At 41.1% G+C, this 24,981-nt stretch overlaps 2 protein-coding genes across 7 annotated transcripts in view; one reads left to right on the forward strand and one right to left on the reverse strand.

The window, feature by feature from the left end:
• Window positions 1-13,361, forward strand: part of LOC134483204 (IQ domain-containing protein M-like) — a 232,986-nt gene extending 219,625 nt beyond the window's left edge. For 5 of the 6 annotated variants that reach the window (XR_010060078.1, XR_010060079.1, XR_010060076.1 and 2 more), the window contains one exon: window positions 2,494-2,821. Coding sequence is in view for 1 of the 6 variants with exons in the window: in XM_063278474.1 (XP_063134544.1) it covers window positions 2,494-2,597 (104 nt within the window). In the remaining 5 variants the exon portion in view is untranslated. Of the gene's footprint in view, window positions 1-2,493; window positions 2,822-9,847; window positions 10,017-13,200 lie in introns of those variants that run through there. The other variant, XR_010060077.1, reaches the window with a different exon arrangement.
• A 4,605-nt stretch (window positions 13,362-17,966) lies between these two features.
• LOC134483205 (disks large homolog 5-like) lies at window positions 17,967-23,346 on the reverse strand. Its single transcript, XM_063278475.1, has 4 exons — window positions 23,176-23,346; window positions 21,997-22,156; window positions 20,682-20,825; window positions 17,967-20,048 (listed from the first exon to the last, which is right to left on the reverse strand). The coding sequence occupies exons 1-4, from the start codon at window positions 23,300-23,302 to the stop codon at window positions 19,859-19,861; spliced, it is 621 nt and encodes a 206-aa protein (XP_063134545.1). The 5' UTR covers window positions 23,303-23,346; the 3' UTR covers window positions 17,967-19,858.
• Window positions 23,347-24,981: the final 1,635 nt, after the last annotated feature.

The raw sequence follows: 24,981 nt of genomic DNA on the forward strand, positions 1-24,981 counted from the left end.
CCTACTCTATCCTGTAACCTGTGTTACCTGGACCCTGCAGCCTTTCAGTGACATCACTGTGATATTTGCCAAGGCCCCTGGAGTTGAGCACTTCCAACTCTGTTTTTACTTTTTGCAAACTGGGGTCAGGTCTGGTCAGCTAGTCCTCTCAGAATGCCTAGGCTCCCTTCAGAGATTTCACAGCCTTATTAGACTTCCTCTTACCCTGTGGGGATCAGTTTTTTATGTAAGACTGCAGAAGCCTGGCTGTATTCAGCCCTCAGCCTGGCTTTTCTAAGAAGTCTGCAACCAAACTTCCCTAGTCTTCGACCATCCTAGTGATATGGACACACTTCATATCTTTGTGGTCTTCCCTTTTCTTTCCCCAGGCCAAGGAGCCAGGGAAGGGAGCCTTGGGCTATGCTCACAGCCTAACATGGTTCTCTTTTTTCTCCATTACTCTGCTCTTCAGTTCTCACTTTCATGCAGTTGGACAGAGTTCTCACCTCATCACAGGGTCTTCTTACCATATGGCCCACGTGCCAAGTCCTCCAGACTCCCACTTCCTAGATCCCTAAATGCCACTCATGCTGCAGGAAGCTATACCCTTCCAAGTGGGAAGCTTGCTTTTATAAGTCTTTTCTTTGTCTTTTATAACCTCTTGAAATGTGCGTGTCTTTGTTCTTGGATTTTTCTGCCTGAAGGAAGTGTATGTATGGATTCACAGATGGATGAAGGAAAAGGATTCACATCCTTTTTCAAAGGATGAGTTACGGTTTATTAAGCGTCTATATGTTTTTCAGTTTTGCAAATTTAAAACCTCAAGATGAATGTATTTATTAACTGCTACTGATTTGTTTTTTTAAAACTTGGTAACCAGAAATGAGGTGCTTTCTATTCAGTTATTCTTAGGAAGTCACTCTTGCCCTCTAAGTAGCAGCATCTGAAACTAGAGGTGATGGTAAGTGAGAGACGAAGTTTTAATATTTCACAATCCCACACAACCATGAGTGCACACATATCTGCAAGTGAATGTCCGTATGCAGGAGTGTGTGTGTGGTCTGTCAGAAGCCATCCCCATAACTTCAGTGATGGTTACAGATTCTCTTAAATATCTTAGTTCACACTTGCTCACGAGTGCATCACTCTAGACTGCAGCACAGAACTCCAAGTTCTCGGTACTTGGTACTCACCCATCCAACCCCCGTCTCGTGATGCCCTGCTGAAGCTTAAGGAGCCTGGTGAAGATTTGTTAGTGCCCCCACTGCCATTCTCACCCACTAACATCATGTTCTGGTGAGTCACGTGGAATAAAGCCAACACAGTGACGGAAGAAGCCCCTTTCCTGTCTTTATACCGCTGTCACTCTGTTGGATCATTGATGTGTTTGTCTGTTCCAACATCATATAGGGGAATGGCCTTTTGCCTCTTTTCATTTTCCCACCGAAGCCTTCCTCCCATAATGCAGTACACAAGATCTCCCTATGCATGGGAAGAGAAGCTGAATAAGGGACTAGAAAACCTATCCAAAACACAGAGAAACCATCCAGAAGGTACTACCAAGTACCTTCATGTAGAACTAGAGATAGACCACTCCAATGGTCAGTGGCACTGACCGTCTGTCCTTACCCATGGTCTACTTGAGTATTCTTCCAGCTGTACCTGTTCAGATACTTTGCTCTCACCACTTAATTTAGTTTTGCTTGTGTAAGGCTGGGCCTTTGGCTAATGTCAGCAACAATATGACAAGTTTTCTGGCAGTTGCTTGTGTTTTTGTTTAACAACTGTAGTGCTTGAGCAGTTGGGCTATGTAAGCCTATCTCTGAATTGTTGCTATGTATAATGGTGGCTTTAGTAAATATATGACTCATAGCTTTCAGAATAACTGCACAGATAAATATGAGCCAAATACAGGCACGCTATACATTAGTGACTTACATTAAGTATCTGCATGAATATTATGCTATCAGTTTTAATATGTTTGTTCTTGTGATTGAACAAAGTGTATCTCATTTATTTCAAGTATTCTATATGTCAATGAAATTTATTTCCTGATATAATTTCTCTCAACCCTTACTAAAGGGTTCAATTTTATTTATCTTCATGTCTGTATGTGTGAGTATAGGCCACATGTGTGAGAGTCCCTAGAGAGACCAAAGGAAGGTAGTGGTTTCCTGGGAGCTGGAGTTACCACTCATAGGGAGTCACCTGACATCAGTGCTGGGAAATGAATTGAGATCCTCTGGAAGAGCAGCAATGCTCTTAACCATTGACTCATCTCTCCAGCACCTTCTCTCAACTCTTCAGTCCAATAACAGTTGGAGAATCAGTTGACAAGATCTATAAGGTGATACAATAGAAATGAGAGAAATGTGCCCAATTCATTCTTTTGGCATGTTGTAGCACAACCAAAATTAATTTCATATGATATATTAATATTTCAAAAACATAATGTATTTCCATTGTATGAATTGATTGGACATCCTTAATGTAATCCTATATTTTGTATTATAGTGACTGGACATCCAATACTCAAGAGAGCTAACATCCGGACTGTTGGGAAGTTGGTGGCTAGATCCATAAGAGAAAGAAAAATGAGACAATTTTATAAATCATGAGAACTGGAATAAAATTTTCAACACAGTGCTTCATTAAATAGTTGAACTTACCTCCTCAGAAAAGCATATTAGTAATGAACGCAGAATGACTTGCTATCAACAGGATAAAAGGAGGAATCTTTGCATATGCGAAAGGGGCTGTTGACAAGTTAGTTCCTCATTTCTAAGTAAGTTTGGATGAGCGGTCTTTATCGTCCTCATTAAACATCTGCTAATCATGATGACGTGAAGCTGTGCAGTGTCACTTATTAATTCTCATTGGACTGAAATCTATTTTGCTCCGCTGCTAACGAAGGTTACAAACTTGAGAATTCTTAGCTTCCATTTTTACTCTTTCAAAATTGTATCGGTGTGGTATTTTGCTGAAACAACACATTTCAAATAGTCTGTCAGAATGTGTCTCATCACTTAAGTCTTTTGAATTGTTTCTGAAAACGTGTCTAGATCACAGACCACTTTTTTGTTTGTTTGTTTGTTTGTTTCTCTCCTTGACCACATTGCTCATTCCAAAGGGAAGAACAGACCTCCAACATGCTCTACACACGAGTCATTTGGCCTTTGTGCTACAAGAATTTGAAGTGCAGTGGCTACGCCATCAGTTCTTTAAGAATCTGAATTTAGTTTTATTCATATGTCTATTCTTAGAGTCACACTCAACTTCATGAACGGGAGTGTAAGGTCAGGAAGGTGGGTGCGGCCGTAGGGGAGCGGAGTCTAATATGCAACACAGACACATATCCGAGGGATAACCTCTGGCAGGCATCCTGGGTTCTCAAAGTGCTTAACATTGATCTATTATTACTTTAATATCCCCCCTTGTTCCCTCAGGCCACTTACATAAGGTAGTTTACCATGGGAATGCACATGGAAGTCTGGAGAGGAACTACGCAAGTCTATGCCTCACTAAAACTAGAGCCAAGATGATATAGAAGCCATGAGGCAGTCTAACCAGAAAAGTTTAGATCTTACATCCAACAAGGATGAAAACACTGATGCCTGACTAAAATATAGCTTATGTAGGAAATGAAATTAAACGTAGTCTTCTTACTAACAGTTGCAATGAAAATCACTTTAGTGAGAAAGGGTTTTTTTTTGTTATTCATGTGCTAAAAACAGGAATGCACAATCAAACATACAAGAAAAATGTAAAAATGCACCACTGTTACTCCTAAATATTGGGAGGACAATATGCAGTTATAGTTAAAAGTTTCTTATGGACCTGAAAAAGAAGCTCTCCCAGTGTGATATTATCTTTTCAATAAATGGACGACAATCATATCTCAGGAGGTAATTAATATAAAATCATGTCAAAGGTACTTTATAAAAATACAATGAAATTTAGTTATGAATATAACATTGAGTAATGAAGTACTTTTAAAAAGTCATCACTGTTATCTCTGTCTCCTTCTTTTACAACAAACTACAGTGGGGTTGCTGAATGTCTTTCAGAAGTGTAGGCCTACATTAAGTCCAATGATAACATGTCACTTCAAACTGTGGAAGACAGTGTAAGGTCAGGGAGAGAAGCCTTCACTTTTCAACTGTCAGATTGTATGTACAAATTGGCACTTGGCGCTCATCAAAGAAGAAGAAATATTGGATGTGCTCTAAGTGTCCATCGTGTTTTGGAGCCAACTCCCTGATGGAAGTCGTCAGTTATATGCAAATGAATTGTCAATGGCTTGCCACAGTTGGCAATCACTGGACTGTGAAGGGTATGTCTTAGTAAGAACTGAAGCTCTCTCTTCACGTACTTTGATTCACAAAAAACAGTGGAAGGAAACAAATAAAAATCTCCAGGACCCAAAACGGAAATAGAATCAATAAAGACAATACTAACTAAAAGAATTCTCAGAATAAAAAATTTAGGGATTTGAGCAAGAACTACAGAGGCAAGCTTCACCAAAAGAATACAAGAGATGGAAGGGAGAATCTCAAGCATTGAAGATACAATGGGTAGAACGGTCAGAGGCAAAAATAAAGCTCCTGTCACGAAACATCCAGGAGATCCGGAACAGTATGAGAAAGCCAAACCTAAGAGTAGTAGGAATGGAGAAAGGAGACTAACCCTAGCTCACAGGCACAGAAAATACTTGCAGCAAAATTACAGAAAAAAAAATTGTCCTAAGCTAAAGAAGATGATGCCTTCAAAGGTAAGAAGTTTACAGAATACCAAAATGGATTGGACCAGAAAAGAAAGTTATTTCAACGTGAGGACAACGCCTTTTGAATCAATATTATAGCGTTCATCTTAGCAATTTTGAGTCACACACTCCTGAGCGTGCGACTGGGTGGGTCTCTGGTTCATGTGCCTTCTCTTGGGGATCTTGGCCTTCTGTTACGTTGCCTTGTCCAGCTCCAGTGTGATGGTTTTGCTTTATTTTATTATATTTCATTTTGTCATGTTCGGTTGTTATCTCCTAGAAGCCTGTTCTTTTCTAATGAGAGACAGAAAGGGGGTGGATCTAGAGGGGAGGGGAGAAACTGAGGCAGCTACTAAAGCAACAGATGAAGGGCGATGTGACTGAATGGGAGTATCTCAGTTACATGTTCTGAACAGTGAGCATTATGACACCCTATAAGGGACAGTTCAGAAGGAGGTTACATTTTTATTCAAACAAGATATCAACACAAAACAATTTTTAAAACACTGTGTAACTCACAATAAAACATGAAATGAGACTGTGTGTGGTGGGGGAAAGAAGGTAAGTGAGTAAACATTTCATATTCACTGGTTTCATATCTTAGCTGTATCATTATTAACTGGCTGAATGTTTGGAGCCAATAAAATTGTCTCCCTGGGCCTCAATTTATCTCCATACAAAACATTGGGTTTAGCTCAGCTGATACCTTAAACGGTTGCAATATTAAATGTTCTACAATGCATGATCTAAATTAATTAAAATAACAGATATTTACTGATTGTAGCCTGTAAGTAACACATGAAGCTTACAGCTTTATTAAAAATCTATAGAAGTTATGGAAATCTCAAAAATAAGAGTATTTACTAGGAACATTTTCATGCAGAAGGCACACATATCTAAGCAAATTTTATTAGCTCTTCAGACCACTGTATGGTTATACAAAAATAACATTGGAGAATGTTACAGAGTTTTGACTTTTGGTATTTTTCCAAAACATTAGGTGACAGCAATGTAATTCAGCTTGGCAAGGTTCCCAAGAATAACACATCTCTCATTGGACTTGATTATATATATACAAACATCATAAGAATATCAGTAAAACTAGAACAAAGTTGTTCATTTCGAAAAAATACTTTGACTCATAGTCTGACTGTCTTATGAAAGATACTTATATCCACTACTCACTAATCCATTGGACATGTGTCAAAATTATACAATTTAAAAATTATTTCCAAAAATTTCATTTGGAAGAAAAGTGTTCATTACTTATAAGTTTAACATGTAACATGGTAATATAATATCAATTGCTTAGCATTATCTAAACCCATAAAGCAGTGTAACTATTCTACATTTTATGACTAAAAATAACTCTCAATTTTAAGGTATCTTATTACATACAAAAATTAATATTTACTGGTTCCAAAAGTGACCACATCGCATTCTTGAGCTCTGTTCTAATTTCACCAACACTGACTGCATTTCATAATCGGACTCTCAGGAAGACTTTGCGTGTGGATTTAAGAAGCTTGGTGTCTTACAAAATCGTTGTGAGACGGTGAGAACATCCTCCCTGGCTTAGTGCCACGTGTGGGTTTCCCAGACGTTTTGTCAAATGCTTTTACTTTACAAGAATGCTACTGGAGAGAAGAAAAACACTGATTTGATCTGTTTTTTGATTCTTCCATATCTAGTTCTTAGAAAACAATAAATGCCCAATTTGTACTTAGAAACATGTTTCTCATTAATACTAATAAATGTACTAACGTGTGTTTTAGACAATTTTTAATGGGTGAAATTTAAATGTGTGATCTTCACTTCTAAAGTCTCTTAAACTGGCCACCCACTGAGCAGCTTAACCAGGTATCTAAGAGCAGACATTTTAGCTATGGATCCAGAGGTCCAGTATTACATCAAAAATACTTTGAATCTCTGAATAAAAGTACATTATTGTTAGATGTGGCAACTCGTGCCTTAACACCAAGCTGAGGTAGGATTGCTGTGAAATCTAGGTCAGGGACATCTTTTGCTATAAAGTAACACCATGTCTCAGAAAACAAACAAAAATAAACAAAAAAGAAAATATCAACTATTGAGTAGCATATGTATTTATTCTGCTGTATGTATATTTACATATATATAATATATAATATATATAATATATATGTATATATATATACATATTTAAGGTAATACATGATGCTGCTTAGGGAAGTCTTTCTGATATTTCACAGCACAGAGACTTAGTGTTCTATTTTACAAAAGGTTTTCTGTTTCTTTTTCTTTTTCTTCTCACATCTATATGGGCGTTCCCTTCCCCACCCTCCCCCCATTACCGCCTTCCCCCCAACAATCACCTTCACTGGGGGTTCAGTCTTAGCAGGACCAAGGGCTTCCCCTTCCAGGGGTACTCTTACTAGGCTGTTCATTGCTACCTATGAGGATGCCCTTCAACAGAGGAATGGATACAGAAAATGTGGTACATCTACACAATGGAATATTACTCAGCTATCAAAAACAATGGCTTTATGAAATTCATAGGCAAATGGAGGGAACTGGAAAATATCATCCTGAGTGAGGTAACCCAATCACAGAAAAACACACATGGTATGCACTCATTGATAAGTGACTATTACAAATTCCAAATGCTGGAATTGCCCTAGATGCCTAGAACACATGAAACTCAAGAAGGATGACCAAAATGCGAATGCTTCACTCCTTCTTTAAAAGGGGAACAAGAATACCCTTGGCAGGGAAGAGAGAGGCAAAGATTAAAACAGACACAGAAGGAACACCCATTCAGAGCCTGGCCCACATGTGGCCCATACATATACAGCCACCCAATTAGACAAGATGGATGAAGCAAAGAAGTGCAGGCTGACAGGAACCGGATGTAGATCGCTCCTAAGAGACACAGCCAGAATACAGCCAATACAGAGGCGAATGCCAGCAACAAACCACTGAACTGAGAACGGGACCCCCGTTGAAGGAATCTTAGAAAAAACTGAAAGAGCTTGAAGGGGCTCGAGACCCCATGTGAGCTCTTGGTCCTGCATTTGGAGACTTTAAGATTTAGCAATGAACCACTGACAAACTTCCATTTTTTTCTCTTACTGAAAATCTGATTTCCCATAAAAACACGGCATGCGTGTGCACCCACCCGTGTGTGCTGGTAAACTTGCCCGTGTGTGTGTCCATGAGCTGAAAGGCCAGTGTCACCTGTCTTCCTTTGCAGTTCTCTACCATATGCTTTCATTGACTCTCTGTGTGCCTTGAGCCGCCTTCTTAGCTAGTCTGAGTAACCAGAAGGCACTGCCTTGACCCGGAGCTTGACCCGGAGCTTGACCCGGAGCTTGACCCGGAGCTTGACCCGAAGCTTGACCCGGAGATTGACCCGGAGCTTGCCGTTCATCTCCGCTTCCAGTACTGGGGTCACAGACCTTCACTTCTCCTCTTGCCTCCTTATATGGATGTTGGGGATCTGAACTCGGCTCCTCATGCTCGTATAATCGGCACTTCATCCATTGAGATGTCTCCATGCTCTACCATTGTTCTTGAAATACAGGTTCTTGGAGCCTAGCATGGCCTGGAACTTCTCCGTGGTACAAACTGCTTTCCGAGTCATGAATCTTCTCTCCCATTAGTCCTCCGCGTGCTGGGATAACAAGCATGGGTTACCGCGCTAGAAAACAATGATTCTTTAATTTGCATGCATGTAAGCAGTATGAATAATATACAAAATAATATTTGAAATTAAAAGCTGGAATAACCACCTATTTCTCCGGATTGCAGATGCGCCCCTATCTATATAATGCTTTGAAAAATGAGACCTTCCAAACCTTTGTTAAATAATGAGCTGTACTCGGCGTTTTTCTCAAAATACCAGTTAAGTCTTTGGTGACACAACTTAAATAATTTTTCTCCTCCTGTCTCTTACATCGTTACTTTCTTTTTATTTAAGAGACTCAACAAGGTTGTCCTTAATAGCCTGGGACTCTGTAACGATTATGTTTCTGTATTGAACGATGGATGATCTCAAGCCTCCACTTCCCTGTGCTAGAATTTTTCCCTCCTCAGAGTTTCATCTTGCTGAACTTCTTGTTTAGAGGACCCAGTTTGTAGTCCCTTGTCCTGTACAGACTTTCCCGATCCTTACCTTGCTGTCAGATCCCTCAGACGCTACATCCCCTGACAGATGGGGTCGAGCGAGTAGCCTAGGCAACCTCTACTTTGTCTTATAGAAAGCAGCTAGGCTGAACAGCAACCTAATGTTTACCTTACAGGAAGGGCCCATGACTTTCCATAACTTACGCAATGAAATCACATGAAATTGTGTCTGAGAATCACTATAATGTAAAAGTGTAAATAATGTATGTTATTGGGTGTCGCTGTCATCAAAGCACCAAATCTCAGATTTTCCATAATTTCCTTCACTGCACCCTGTGGATGCAGGTGAGGGCAGGCACATGAAAAGGTAAAGCCTGTGACTGGGCAGTGAAAAGGAAAGGCGGGGGCAGAGTTTTCGAAAGGCAGGAGAAATAGAGAAGAGAAGAAATGAAGAGGGAGGAGGAGAAAGATGACCCACCCCCGTGTGGCTTTAAATAGCCACAGGTAGCTATGAAAATCTTATAAGGGGTGGGTAATTACAGGACAATTTGTCTCATCTAGGTGCGCAGTTTATATCAATATTAATTGGCTATCAGTTTATTGTGTGGTCATTTTTGTGGAGTGAGAATTTACTGATATAAATCTAATTGATAAATTACAAGCTTCAAGAGTTTTGATTTGGTTGGATTGCTGGGAATTGTGACTGTATCCGCTGGGCCAGATGCAGGGAATATGAGCAGAGAGCCGCGAGATGGGCAGCCACTGAATGGAGGCTAGCCATGGAGGCAGAGAGACTGCTCCTAGGGCCAGAGAGTAGAATCTGAGAGTCAGGTAGAGAGGTTTTGAGAGCTCTGGGTCAAAGAGTCTGCCGAGGTGGAAATACCTGACAGTGCCATGTGGTCCAACTGTGCAGCTCTAGCATGAGGGGGTGATTATTATTATTATTATTGTTGTTGTTGTTATTGTTATTATTATCATTATTATTATTATTTATTGCAACAGCACCCTTCCTACCTAGTCTCAGTGTGCTGGAGGCTTCCAAGGGTGTTGTAAGACTCCCTCATCTGATGAATCAGTATCAAGAAAAAACGGGAAAGAAGAACGTCTTGACAGTATTAGATTAGAGAGCTAATCTCTGTGAAGATCTCCACACCGTTTCATCTCTGTGCAGGTTTGTGAACTTTTGCAGGAGGCTTCCAGTATCTAACCCCATAGGGCTATGAGGAAATTTGAGTCATCTGGATCAGGGCTTTAAACTTTTCTTCACCACAGATGCCTTTGTATTTCTTAAACAATCCTGAGCACATAGGTATAGGTATGTAGATCAAAATTTACTGATATAAATTCACAACTTTATTTCGAAACAATATATATTATATAATAAATATATGTATCATGTAGTATATGTAATAATAAATGATATATTTTTACCATTTTAAGCTTTTTCCTTTGTTTAATTGGATATTTCTTTATATACATTTCAAATATTATTCCCTTTCCCAGTTTCCCGTATATATTAGTCCCTTCCCCCATTTCCTCCCCTTCTTCTATAAGGGTATGTTGTGCCTTCATTTTCATTAAATTCTAAGAAGTCTTTAATTTCTTTCCTTATTTCTTCCTTGACTAAGTTGTCATTGAGTAGAGAGTTGTTCAACTTCCATGTATATGTGGGCTTTCTGTCGTCGTCGTTGTTGTTGAAGACCAGCCTTAGTCCGTGGTGATGTGAGAGGATGCATGGGATTATTTCTATCTTCCTGTATCTGTTGAGGCCTGTTTTGTGACCAATTTATAGGATACAAATTATCCTATAAATTTTGGTCAATTTTGGAGAAGGTATCACGAGGTACTGAGAGGAAGGTAAATCCTTTTGTTTTAGGATGACATGTTCTATAGATATCTGTTAAATCCATTCGGTTCATAACTTCTGTTAGTTTCTCTGTGTCTCTGTTTAATTTCTGTTTCCATGATCTGTCCATTGATGAGAGTGGGGTGTTGAAATCTCCTACTATTATAGTGTGAGGTGCAATGTGTGTTTTGAGCTTTAGTAAGGTTTCTTTTATGTATGTAGGTGCCCTTGCATTTGGAGCATAGATATTTAGGATTGAGAGTTCATCTTGGTGGATTTTTCCTTTGATGAATATGAAGTGTCCTTCCTTATCTTTTTTAATAACTTTTGGTTGAAAGTCAATTTTATTCGATATTAGAATGGCAACTCCAGCTTGTTTCTTTGGGCCATTTGCTTGGAAAGTTGTTTTCCAGCCATTTACTCTGAGGTAGTGTCTGTCTTTGTCTCTGATGTGTGTTTCCTGCATGCAGCAAAATGCTGGGTCCTCTTTATGTATCCAGTCTGTTATCTGTGTCTTTTTATTGGGGAATTAAGTCCATTGATGTTGAGAGATATTAAGGAATAGTGATTGTTGCTTCCTGTTATTTTCATATTTGGAGGTGGGATTATGTTTGTGTGCTTCTCTTCTTTTGGTTTTATTGCAAAACGATTAGTTTCTTGCTTTTTCTAGGGTGTAGCTTTGCCTCCTTGTGTTGGGCTTTGCCATTTATTATCCTATAATTTGTATCCTATAATTTGCTGGATTTGTAGAAAGATATTGTGTAAATTTGGTTTTGTCATGGAATATCTTGCTTTCTCCCAATGTTAATTGAGAGTTTTGCTGGATACAGTAGCCTAGGCTGGCATTTGTGTTCTTTTAGGGTCTGTATGACATCTGTCCAGGATCTTCTGGCTTTCATAGTCTCTGGTGAGAAGTCTGGTGTAATTCTGATAGGTCTGCCTTTATATGTTACTTAACCTTTTTCCCTTACTGCTTTAATATTCTTTCTTTGTTTTGTGCATTTGGTGTTTTGACTATTATGTGACGGGAGGAATTTCTTTTCTGATCCAATCTATTTGGAGTTCTGTAGGCTTCTTGTATGTTTATGAGCATCTCTTTCTTTAGGTTAGGGAAATTTTCTTCTATGATTTTGTTAAAGATATTTACTGGCACTTTAATTTGGGAGTCTTCACTCTCTTCTATACCTTTTATCCTTAGGTTTGATCTTCTCATTTTGTCCTGGATTTCCTGTATGTTTTGGGCTAGGAGCTTTTTGCATTTTACAGTTTCTTGACAGTTGTGTCAATGTTTTCTATGTTATCTTCTGTCCCTGAGATTCTCTTCTATCTCTTATATTCTGTTGGTGATGCTTGCATCTATGACTTCTGATCTCTTCCTTAGGTTTTCTATCTCCAGGGTTGTCTCCCTTTGTTCTTTCTTTATTGTTTCTATTTCCATTTTTGAATCCTGGATGGTTTTGTTCAATTCCTTCACCTGTTTGGTTGTGTTTTCCTGTAATTCTTTCAGGGATTTTTGTGTTTCCTCTTTAAGGGCTTCTACCTGTTTACTTGTGTTGTCCTGCATTTATTTAAGGGAGTTATTTATGTCTTTCTTAAAGTCCTCCATCATTGTCATAAAATGTGATTTTAAATCTAATTATTGCTTTTCTGGTGTGTTTGGAAATCTGGTATTTTCTCTGGTGGGAGAACTGGGCTCTGATGATGCCAAGCAGTCTTGGTTTCTGTTGCTTATATTCCTGCGCTTGCCTCTAACCATTGGTTGTCTCTGGTGTTAGCTGGTCTTGCTGTTTCTGACAGTGGCTTGACCTTCCTATAGGCCTCTGTGTCAGCACTCCTATAGAACTGTTTTCCTGTTTTCTTTCAGCCATTTCTGGGAAAAGGTGCTCTGTTCTCAGGAGTGTAGGCGCTCCTGGGGACCGTCTCTCAGCTCTTGGTGCAGGCAGGAATCAGAAGGTTCCTGCCCTTGAGTACTCCTAGGTCCCTCCACTCAGGGGGCCAGCTGGCACTAGGGGATTCCCTCTTGGGTTGGGAATGTGGACAGAGGGTAGTCTCCTCTGATTTCTCAGGAGTGTCTGCAATTCTGAGGTTCCAGCTCTCTCCCCCAAGGTATTTGGGGGCAGGGAGCTGTTTGACCGGTTCAGTTCAGTTAAGGGCCCACACCAGAACCGCAGGTACCTTCAGGTGACTGTTCCTATAGTCCCGTGTCCAGAGGCACACATGCAGTTTCCCCTTGGACCATGGATGCTGGCAAAGGTGGGCAGAAGTGGCAGTCTGTACTGCAGTCTCAGGAGGGTCCTCAATTTCGGGTGTTCGGCTCTCTTCCCCACAGGATTTGGGTGCAGGAAGCTGTGGGATGAGATCAGTTCCCTTTATCCCATTTACTGTACTTTCTTTGATCTGTGCATTTGGTTTTAATTATTATGCAAATGGAGGGATTTTTTTTTCTGTTCCAGTTAATTTGGTGTTCTGTATTCTTGTATGTTTATGGTCTTTTCTTTCTTTACCCTAGGGAAGTCTTCTGCTATGACTTTGTTGAAGAAGTTTACTGGACTTAGGAACTAGAAATCTTCATTATCTTCTATATCTATTATCCTTAGTTTTGGTCTTTTAATTATGTTCTGAAATTCCTGGATGTTTTGAATTCAATAAACCATATATGTTTATCTGAGATCTTTGATTTTGTGTTTTGTTGAGTGACCCCCTCACTGCACCCAAACTCTCCCATTCAGCAGCATATTGGATAATGAGACATGGTCAGGAATGGTGACCTCTTACCAAAAACTACATGAAAATGGCGAGGTGAATTCATGTGTGTTGAGTATCAGTAGTCTCCTGGCTGGTTTTGGCTCCCAGTTAGCCATATGCAACAGTTTCAAAAGCCCAGTTTTGATGTTCCTGGGGATTCCCATGACGATGCACTCAGACATGACAGCAAACAACCATAATCCTTGTCAAATAACTTGATTTATATAATAGAGAGAAAATTACTAAGTTATGTTGCAAGATATTTGATCACACTGTGATCTCCAAGGATGTATTATTTAATGAAAAACTATCCTATGGTATAGCATGGCCATGGCACAGACATTTAAATCAAGAGCTGTTTACTGAAAACATCGTCTTTATTACAGTATGGCTCACCTACCAGACATCTTTATAGCAGAGCTAAAAAGTGCATTCATGTCCAGAGCAGATCAAGGAAGACTTGAAAGTAAATGAAGATAACTAGGGCAATGGGAAGTCTTTGAGTTGAAGGATTTTTAAGATAGTGTGCAGAGGGAACCACAATGCTCTTCTTCTGAGAGGTCAGTGAATTAGGAAGGACAGTTGGGAGCTTTACTTGACTTCAGCATCTGACCCTGGAGACTTTATTGGTAAAATTAACGTCTGGAATTTTGTGTTGTAAAACAACACTTTGGCTCTGCAGCTTTTGGCAAGGCCATGGACAGAGAGATCACACCAGCTGGGGACAATCTGAATGGAAATCTGGTTTTCTTAAGTCACCTGAGAAGTCCTCAAGGAGAGAGGAATGAATGGGTAGCACCATAATAGAAGGCTTTAGGATCTCGTATAGTGCTACTCTAGATGCCTTGAAAATAGAAGCAGAAAATGTAAGCTAAATGACTTTCAGGAATTAGCTCATTTCTGATTATGATTATTTCATATTGGTATTTTATACTTGATTATTTTTTTAAATTTAAAACAAGAGCCTTTGGTTTTAATTTGAGGTGGTCTTAGATTCACAAAATGCTTACAACCCCTGTCTGGCACCCGGCATCTAACACTATGGGGCTAGAGATTCTACTTTTACCTTCGTCACCATCGACAGCTTCCATTTAACCAGCAGGTGTCCATGCCAGGCAGACACTGAGCAGGTTGTATGTTCTGTTAATCTCCACAACAACCCAATTCAGCAGAAACACGTCCATTTTACAGGTGAAGAAACCACAGCTCAAAGCAAATGAGTATCAGGGTCCCCTCAGTCTCACTGTCTGTCACTTAGACCCACATCCTTCTCTGTAAAGGGAAGCCATGGGCCTGATGTGGCTGTGCAAGCTGACTCTCCTGAGATGATCAATGCTATTCTTGACCCTGGGAGAATTTAAGACAAGGTGACCCACAGACTCCTGGGATAGATTCTGCCTCTGGGTCCTAGGGTGGGACACAGTATCCCTTACTGTGGGTCTCTACTCATCTGAGGAGTCTGTTCCCATGTGTCAGCTTCTATGACAGTGGTTCAAAACACTCCTAATGATGCAACCCTTTAATACAGCTCTTCATGCTGTGGTGACCCCCACCATAAAATTATTCCATTGCTACTTCATAACTAATATTGCTACTCTTATAAGCTATAATGTGCAAGGTATCTTATATACAATCTTTGTGAGTGGTTGCTCCCCACAGGTTGAGAAACATTGCTTTATATACTTTTTTTTTGAGAAGCCTTCATCTGAGGAGGACCTGATGCAGGTGTGAGAGCAGAGACACCCTGACATAGTGACAAGTTAGCAGGCCCAAGGCTGCTTGCCTTAATGGCAACAGAGATTCCTGGCTGAAGGCACAATCTGAAATCACTGTCCCCAGGACATTTCTTACATCAGTTTTCCCTCATTAAAATGTGTGTCTGCTTGGCCATGTCTGTCCAGGAAGCCAGTCCCTGTAGTCTCTGATACAGACAGAATGCTAAAGGCAAGAATGCTTTCCCTCTGTTGGCTCCAAGTCACTTCTATAGAAGTGAGTTCAAATCCCCCGTGGGTAAATGTGTGTCTCACATAATGCGTGAGAATTGAAATGTCATCCATTTGAGTGGACAAAAACCAGCTCTCACTTCAGATTTACAGCTGACCAACACTTAGTTTCAGGAGAATGAAGAAGCTGGCCAGGCCTGCAGAGTCAGATCCCCTCCCTGCCTGGGACAATCCCACCCACAGTAGACTTCAGCTTCACCAGCAGCTGTTATCAGAAAATCTGACCTTAAGGTTCTGAAGTCCACATATGCACCAACCCTAACGTTGTTAGATGGTGGATATGGGGTTTTTATCCCATTTAAAATCATTCAGGCCTCTTCTCTCCCTTGGGATGCACTCTGTTCTCTCAGGTCTGTTGGTCCTGGAAGGACCTCGGTTCAACTGAAGGCCTGGGAGGGAGGGGGAGGACCGTTTGTTGTAGGAATGAGCATGGATCAAGAATGTAGCCCCACTGTGACTGGGCAACTAAGCTCCAGAAAATCTTCTCCAATCACAGAACTGGGTCATGTGGGAGCCTACACTGTTTCAAAGGGAGAGCTGGTTGCTTTCTCCTGGAAGAAGCACTTGGGGGTTGATTGTCACTTCTGAACCTTCTGTTCTAAGTCACTTCTCAGAAGGGGCACTTTGCTCTGACTTATCCATGGGACCCACACAGCACTGGGAGTGGAGGATCCTATGGAGTTGCAGCTCTGAGCTGGGAGGGGTAGCTCTCACACTATCTTGAAGAGGCCTGTTTTCACAGCTGATCTAGATCTGAGGAACAGGTGCTTTTAAAGAAGCATGTGAAAGCATCTCCTGCAGGAGAGCTCACTATGCAGGGAAAGTCACACAGGTCAGGGAAAAGTGGCTTCCCAACTTCCCCAGGGCACTCAAACCAGGGAGGATTGTTGAATTTGTTCATTGTCTATTGTTATATCCCCTTTTCATTTCTAATTTTGTCAATTTAGGTATTGTCTCTTTGTATGCAGTTTGTTCGAGGAAGGGGTTGTCTCTCTGGTGGATCTTCTCAACAAAAAAAAAAAAAAAGAAAAAAAGAAACAAAAAAAGCAAGCAAACAAACAAACAAAAAAACCAACACACATCTTGTGGTTCCCTTGACTCTTTGTATTTTTCTCTTTGTTTGTAATCGATTGATTTGATTTGAGCCTTGAATTAATTTCCTGCTGTCAAATCCTACCAGACACTCTATAAGATGAGGCTTTGCCTCACCTTGGTAAAAGTAGCGTGTAATAAATGAAGCTTATGTTGCTCTCTCTAGTGGGGATAACATCACAATCTCACTGCAAACCATGCACAGCCCGGTTTAGGCTGTATTAAAGTAGCCCACCATTTCAATGCCTGCAAGGTGCCATGGGACAGTAGTAACATGAGTCTGCCTGCACCTGGACAGTTTTCACTAGGGACTACACACACACACACACACACACACACACACACACACACACACACACACACAGAGCCTTTACTGACATGGTGCACATTCTTTCCACACCAAAAATAAAGTGAGCTGCTATGAAACACATCAATAATGGAATCAATAGAGGGAGTTGTGGGGAACTGGGGCTTAGAGTTACTTAAAGGCCCTATGCAGGCTCTCCTTATATTGGAGGAGAAACTTCAAGTGCAATGTGGTTCTTTATTTTTTTTCTCTAAAAAACACACGGTTAGGGTAGAACCTATGGCTTTGAGCATGTCTGGTAAGTACAGGGACACTGAATTAAATCCTAGGGCTGGAACACAATTAATCTTCTAAAAGATTACAGAGCAGCCTGGATGAAGACTCTCAGCTGAAAATGTGGACATCTCAAGACAGGCACTGGACAATGGCTGACAGACTTGACTGAAGACTGGAAATGTTTTCCCATCTCACAGGAAAAGAAGGCCCCTCATACCACACTGTACTCTAAGGACAGTTTATTCAGGTTAGGATGACATGAACTATTGTCTCATGTGACAGATGTCAGTACAAAGTATCCAAGGTATTGTATGCCAATGGTACCATTAACAGAACAAAGCACACAGTGTCATGAACACATAAATTATGAGTTTGTGTAGCAAGACCCAGGCCTCTTCCAGGTTCTTAGATAGTAACTGAGAACCTCAAATACGGTAGTGATGTGATAGTGTGGGGTGAATCTAGTTACAACTAGTTTCTATTGTGACACAGATGACTCTTTTTGTGTCATGTTCAGCTTATAATGAATGACTAGACCTAAGCATGAGAATAACCAAATACTACATTGCTTCTCTACCTGCTGAGCTTTTAAAAGCCCTGGGGTGACAGCAAGCTTTTGTGGACATCTGGATTATTCCTTCTGTACTTTAACTCTGTGAGTCACCTCCACTCTCAGTACGTTAGTTCCATTCCATAAATTGGAAATGAGTCACCTGGAAAAAATACATTCTCAATACGATCCCAGATTGGCCATGGAAAAAGGGTAGCTTGAACTGTCCCACCTAGGTTCTGGGCTTGCACAGGCCTGCTCTCCAAAAGAAACCTGTGTTCACAGCTGTAGGCTACATTCACTATGGATGCTCTTGAGGTTCCTCCCTAAACTGCTTAGATTAAGATACTTTTCTTGCTACCAAAAGAACTCATTATGCCAAGCTGGCTTACAGGAAGCTAGTTTCTATTCTGTATTTTATCAGATGTGCATAACAGATATGGTCATCATTGACAACAGGTGAAAGATCTGCTCTAATATGGACACTAAGTGATGCTGGAGGATGATCCTGACCCACAATGAGCAGTGGGGACACCAGAGCCCTGTAGGGATGCCTGACAACCTAACACGTTGAGCATGCACAGCTCAGTAAGTTCCCTGTGAATACACATCTCCTGAGATCTCTCTATTTAATGGAGGTGATCCTGTCCACCTAATACAGCACCTCATGTGGAATAACAAAAGCCACCTGCAGGAGCTGTGGTGACAACTCACAGGGTAGAGCATCTGCTGCTCTCTCAGAAGAACCACATGGACCCTAACAATTGGGTAAAGCATGTCAGTGATTACATCATAAAGTGTGTGCCGAGAAAAAGCCACATTCTCCTCAAAAAAGACACTGTGACACTGGGTACCCCTTGGTGACTTTGAATTCGCTAATTAGCCCAGGCTCCATGGAACAGGCAGAGATCCATCTCTAGCTGTCCGTTCTAAGCCCTCAGGAGGGGACAGAACCCATGAATAAGAATGATGGTCTTAAGAGTCAAGAGATAAAAATCAATATTTATTCATAATGAATACATTTTTACAACAAAACAGGATTAAAATGAATGAATAAAAATATTTAAACATATTGGAAAGTGAAAAACAGTAACAAGAACATATAAATATGAAACAACAAAAAGAAAACTTCAATTAAAATCATAACAAAAATATTTCTAAACAGCATATTTTTAACAAACATTTAGAAGCACAGATGTATTGCTGTTTCTCCTCTAGCACACATAATGAAAGGCGGTCCCCCAAGTTGTCTCTCAAGTGGTGTTTTCTGAAGAAGAAAGTGAGTAAGACCTCAATCAGTCAGGCTGGCTTAGTGTTATATAAATTTAGGGTCTCTAAGAAATGACAAATTAACTCTGAGGAAGAATACTCATCCAAAAAATGTTGTTACCGTTCAGGATGTTTGTCATCAGGGACTCCTGAGAAAGCAACTTATTCCTCAGGGAGCTCTCTTACTGGTGTGTGTCCAATTCCAGCTCTCTTGCACTTTCTGAGACCTGGGAGAGGAAGGCAGTTTTTCAGACACTGACTTGGTGGTGAAACGCAAGCCAGCTGTCAGAATCCTGCCTTCTACCACCTCAGTTCTATTGGACAGTCAACATGGACCTTTTACCTGATATCATTGTTGCTAACTCTGTGGGCAGGGCAAAATCTCCAGCAACCCTCACAGTAATGTGGGCTGCCAATCTGGGACCCAGACTTATACCAGTGCAAACCAAGAACAGGGCAATGGAAGGGACCTCATTGGGTTGCAGGAAGAAAGGAAATGTCCATATGTCACCAAGGTTAAAGCCAATGACAAGTACTAATTTGACATTTGCACTTGGTTCTTATCCCAGAAAGGTGCTTCCTACACAAGAAGTCACATGACCACAGAGTGTCATTTGTCAAAGGACCACGAAGTTGTTCAAAACTCTGCATAGGATCCAATCTATCACATGGATATGCAATAATGAGGTATGTTATTCATCTGTCACCATTTCTATACTGCAGATTCAAAAAGAGCAGCAAAATATACTTGCAAAATAATTCAGCTTCTGAAAAGTGGTTAACTTCCCAGAATACTTGTGCATAGGCAGAGCAATGAACAATTCCATTGCATGAGGGGGTTGGCTGGTTGGGAGTGTAAATTAGAAAGGTGGTAGGAGAAAGCAAAGTTGTATCAAATTGGCAAATTTTATCAGATATTGTTAAGCTAACTCAGCTGCTCGTCCCTACCTGATGATGCTGGATCTGGACGTTGCTGGTCTTTATCTTTCTTGTTGAAGTCAACCAAATATTTCTGGTTCAGTGCACAATCAAGATGTCCCTCCTTGCTCCCCTGCATCTGTGGGACCAACTTCTTCCTACATGTGTTCTCCATCAGGAGCTGGCTGAGCAGGTTTCTGGAAATACAGTCTGCATAGTAAGATCATGCTGTCCCTTTCTCCCATTCCTACTCCCAAGTCTCACTAACCATACCAGGTTCCAGGTACCCCTGAAGAGTTAATAAAATACATCTCGATACATATAAGGCTGCTGCACAAACCACAAAGAGTTAATTCCAGGAAGAATAAATTGTTTGTTTGGGCCGAGCACCAGTTAGTGTCCGCATCTCTCAAAAAGAACATGGATCTACAACTATCCATGAAAGCCCAATACATGGGGGCAACATCAATTAGTAGTTGGCAAACACCCTCAAAGCAGGTCAGTAGAACCAAGAGAAGGTCATGCTAACCATGTGGTCCACGCACTAAGTTTTGTAAAACCTGGTATGACACCATAGGTCCAGGTCAGCCTAATAACCTTCTGCTGACTTCAATCACTACTGTTCTATCTGGAGCCTTCTGAAGATGCCTAGACAATCCTGGGATGAGTAACAGTCTTTTATGGAACTGAAAACTGAGTCCTAATGACCCTGGCACACTGATGTGTAAACAGCACAAGAGATAGAATCATAGCTGAAGACCTTCCAATCCATAACAAAGAAATCAGAAATGGCCATTCCACAGGTGATAGCCTTTCTGACCAGGACTTACCTAGAGAAGGTAATCTCCTTCTTCAGCTTATGGCTGTTCTCATGGATCTCAGTGTTCTCCATCTCTAAGTTGTGCAGAATTGACATGACCACCTCCTCCATTCTCTCCAGGTCTTCGTAATACGGATTTGGCCTGAAGTGTGGCCTGGCCCCAAATGATAGAATACTATGAACATCAGCATTTAGGAATATATGAACTTGGGGTGGGTCCTGTACTACACCAGTCCTGGAAGGACACCTTCTGAATTCTACATATTGGGATCTTCTTCAGCTTCAGAAACGTGTTTTTCTGCGTCCAGGACACCAGAAGCTTGGCATCCAGAGGGAGGGTTCCCTGGCTCCCTTTGTTCAATCAAGAGGAAATCTGCAGTCAAGCCAGTTAAGCTATCAAGAGCCTAGGCCACACCTCTCCATGCTCCCCCACCCCAACACAGCCAGAAACCTGTGATTTCTTTTCTCCTGTTTTGATAACAGACCGTATATCAACACAAAATTATAATCTGCACAAAGAATAAAAATAAACAGACAAACGTGTCCACATAGGCAAAGAACTGTGTTGTTGACAGTGGGGCTCCCAGAACAAAGCATTCACATGACCATGAAAGTGTTACAGGTAAATACTCAGGCCAAGACGTAGACCCCTAGATTCCAAGTGTGGAGGGAAATATAAACATACAAAAGTTGTCCATATGCATTTGGATGTATGCACACACAGACTCACAGACTGAGACATATCCACAAAAAAGAGCAATGTAAACAGAGTAAGAGAAAGAGAAAGAGAAATATGGAAACAGAGAGCACTGTGAGAACCAGGAGAAATGCATGCACCATTGCTGTCTCAGAGGGCAAGACACACAGACAATAACAAACAGGCCTGAGCCTGAGACCTTCTACTCAAGCATTGAGATGAACAGTTTGGGACCAGGACCCTCAGGCTGCTGCCTGGATCTTCCAGCACTCAGTGCCCTGCCTAGCAGTACAGAGACTGACCATAAACTCACTGCAATTACAATCTTGCAAAGACACCAGCTGTCAAGGGCTTTGCAAATGCACACTGGGCACTCACTCTCCCTGACTTTATTCCTGAATTCTTCATTCAGTCCACAAGTTCTGCTTTTCAATAAATGGAAGCAGATGAGTCCATTTTCCATCTCGCTCCTCAGGGTCAGATTCTGAATCTCCTCTATATGGGAGGTGAGGTTTAGCACAGGGTGGTTAGGGGGCACAGCTTTCTAGAACCCAAAACCTTAATAGGATAATATGAAGGTGACCTTGCAGACCCAGGAATGTAACAAAGCACTTGGAGGGATCCATACCTGTTGTTCTTGGATCTCTCTGTCAGAAACCTCAGGCGATATCTCAGGTCATTTCTCTCCTTGGTAATGAGCTGCAGCTCTTTAATCAGCCTCTCCTTTTCCTTCTTGGCCTGCTTCTCGCTTAGGGCAGTTTCAGGGGAAGATGTTTCTCTCCCAGCGTCTGTAGGTAGAAGAACACAAGTGAACCTGCATGGGGAGAATGCATAGAGTGTACATAGACCACAGTTAGGCCTAAACAGGAGAACAAGCCTGGAACCCAGTGTCACTGCTAGGCGATTGGTCTATGCTTAAGATCCTCCTCAGTGGATCTCAGTTCTCCCACTACTCTATAGAGACCAAGAGATGTAAGCAGCCAGGTGTTCCCTATGCCGGATATCACGTGCTTACATGGACGACGGAGATGGCTTCTCCAGGATTATTATCAGCTGAACAGGGTACAGCTTGGTTTCCTCACCCCTGTGGTTTCAGAACTCAGATGATAAATTCACCATCTACAACATTTGAATGATTGGAGACACTCAGATGTCCTACCCTGATACTCTAGGCCAACAACTTTAGATTTAAAATGCATTTCCAAGGAGGACATGGTCAACAGACTTATCTGTTCCCCTATTTGAAACACCAAAACCCCAGAAGTGCCAATAGGTTACAGGCTGCATCTTGGTCTACACGTTCCAAATAGCTTTTGTATTGTAGAAACATGTTTGTAACACACAACCTCTAATATATAAAGCTAACGATGACCCTTCCAGTTAGAAGAAATCAGAGAAGGTCTAAGAACATAAGGTTATTGCCTGGAGCACAATTCTCCCCCTGTTACTACTGTCAGATATCCACTGTATTTAAAGAAGCAATGATAGTGAAGTACATTGATGCCCTGTCTAAACTCAGAAAAGGTGGACCCTCCATGACTCCTGATGGTGTTATTATATCAATGTAACAGAACAAATGAACTGAAAAGTAAAGACCAGAAGTTCCCAGTATAATAGCATTGGCCTTACTATAGCCTCCCAGTGGGGATGGTGAATCTAAAGTTCTGAAATCCTTGACTTTAAGGAATTGTGATATTCATGGAAATTCAATTCCTTTTCAGATGCTCCAGTTGTTGTGGCTAGAAAGGTCAGCTTAAGCCTCCAGCACCCCTGACAGGAAGCTCAAAATATACTGCCCAGTACTTACTCCACATTCCCCAGAAGTGCTGTCTTTGTCCATCATTACTTAGAGACGAAAGGCCAGACTCCTTCACTCTAGTCTCTCCACAATCGACGTTCCCCCTCCCAAAACGCTTGCGAAGACAGGAAAACATGTCTTAGCTTGTAACTGCCAGACTCAGACTGAGAGAAACTAGGGCACTGGTTGTCACTACAACACTGGTGACATCACAGAGGATGCCAGAACTCTCTAGGAGACAATAGAATGTCCAAGAAGGGACAGCTGATGTCACGGGGAGCAGACTTTGCCTCCTGCTAATGTTCTCCCTGTACTGAGCATAAGCAGAGGTGCCCTTTCCAGGAGACTTTCCTGGGGCAGAGCCACTGAGCATCTCCTGCTTTCAAAGACAATTTTTCTTCAAGGCTTGATTAGAAAAAAACCTTAGTAATTCCTATGCATCTAAATGAATGTTTCCTTTCAAATCTTGCCCAAAAAATGTCTCACTAACTCACATTGTCCTCATTCACCAATGTTAGCCATTAAAACTTCCTGAGATTTCACACCAGCTTGAATATGCAGTCAAAAGTTCTCCTGTCTCATTCTGTACAGGTGCTTTATATCACATCAAGAAATAGTCTGCATGGTAGGTTACAACATGGGTGTGTGTTAGGGGAACACTCATGAAGTCATGTGCTTAGCAATCGACAATTGCCAGAAAATTCCTTAGGAGAAAGAGTTGAAGTCTTTAAGGTGCTAGGAACAGTGTGGAGACCAGTTGGCAGAGGAAAGTGCAATATTGGAGCCATCAGTGAAGGGAACCTCATGCTGCTTGTGGGGTTCTCCTCTCTGCACCAATGTCGCTAAAGGAGCACTGCTCACAAGCCTGAGTAAGATATACCATGAGCTTCTGTCAGAAAAAATAAAATAGTCAAGAGATATAGGGGGTGCACATAAACGTCTAAAATGAAGGTATAAACATCATTAAGTGGATAGAGCAAGGTCCCAGCACCTGTACACTGGGAAATGGCCACCCTACCAAACACAAAAGCATCTATCATATTAAAAAATGAATACTGTATAGAATTCATACATTAACACTGATTGATCACATCCATAGTTCAAATTTTCGGGGCAAATTCATGGCCCTAACTATCTTTCTCTCAACTTCTATAGCAAAAAATAAGAAAGAAAGAGAAAAGAAAAAGTCAAAGCAAAAAGCTCAAGCTTCTCATATGAGGACTGCAGGAAGTGTTATATGGTAGTCAGTTCTGATTAGGCCATTTTAGATAGAACAGTGCACAGTGACACTTAATGTGATGGGCCCTATATAAAGCTTTTTGCAATATTGGAATTTTAACAAGCCTCATCCAGAACATACCGAACAGGAAAGGATGTGATCACCATGTCCTTGCTCTCTATCAGGGTATTTTTCTGTGTCCTTGATTGTCAGGCATAGAACAGCAACAATCTGAAATAGCTGGTAGACATGGAAAAAGGTGGCTAAAACTATAGTTGTGGGTTACACACCTCAACTGTCACAGGCTAATGCTGTCCTCACAGTCCTTGGAGGCTACTCTTGTAAGCCTATTTATTGGAAAGTGGAAGGAGGTTCATCTGAGCTCAAAGTGAACCTGGCCAGCCATGTAGAGGGCAACATGGGATACTTGAGACCCTGTCTAAAACCAGCACAGAAACCCACCCTTCATTCAAAGCATCATCTGTGAATTCTTGATTATTTACCATTCTCTCCCTACCAGTCTTTCAGTCTGGAATGATAGAAAAGAACTGGAAATGATCTTCCTATTCTCAGGACATTAATCTCTCTTTCCTTAG

This window comes from Rattus norvegicus, chromosome 19 (genome assembly GCF_036323735.1).
Source record: "Rattus norvegicus strain BN/NHsdMcwi chromosome 19, GRCr8, whole genome shotgun sequence".
Taxonomy (NCBI): domain Eukaryota; kingdom Metazoa; phylum Chordata; class Mammalia; order Rodentia; family Muridae; genus Rattus; species Rattus norvegicus.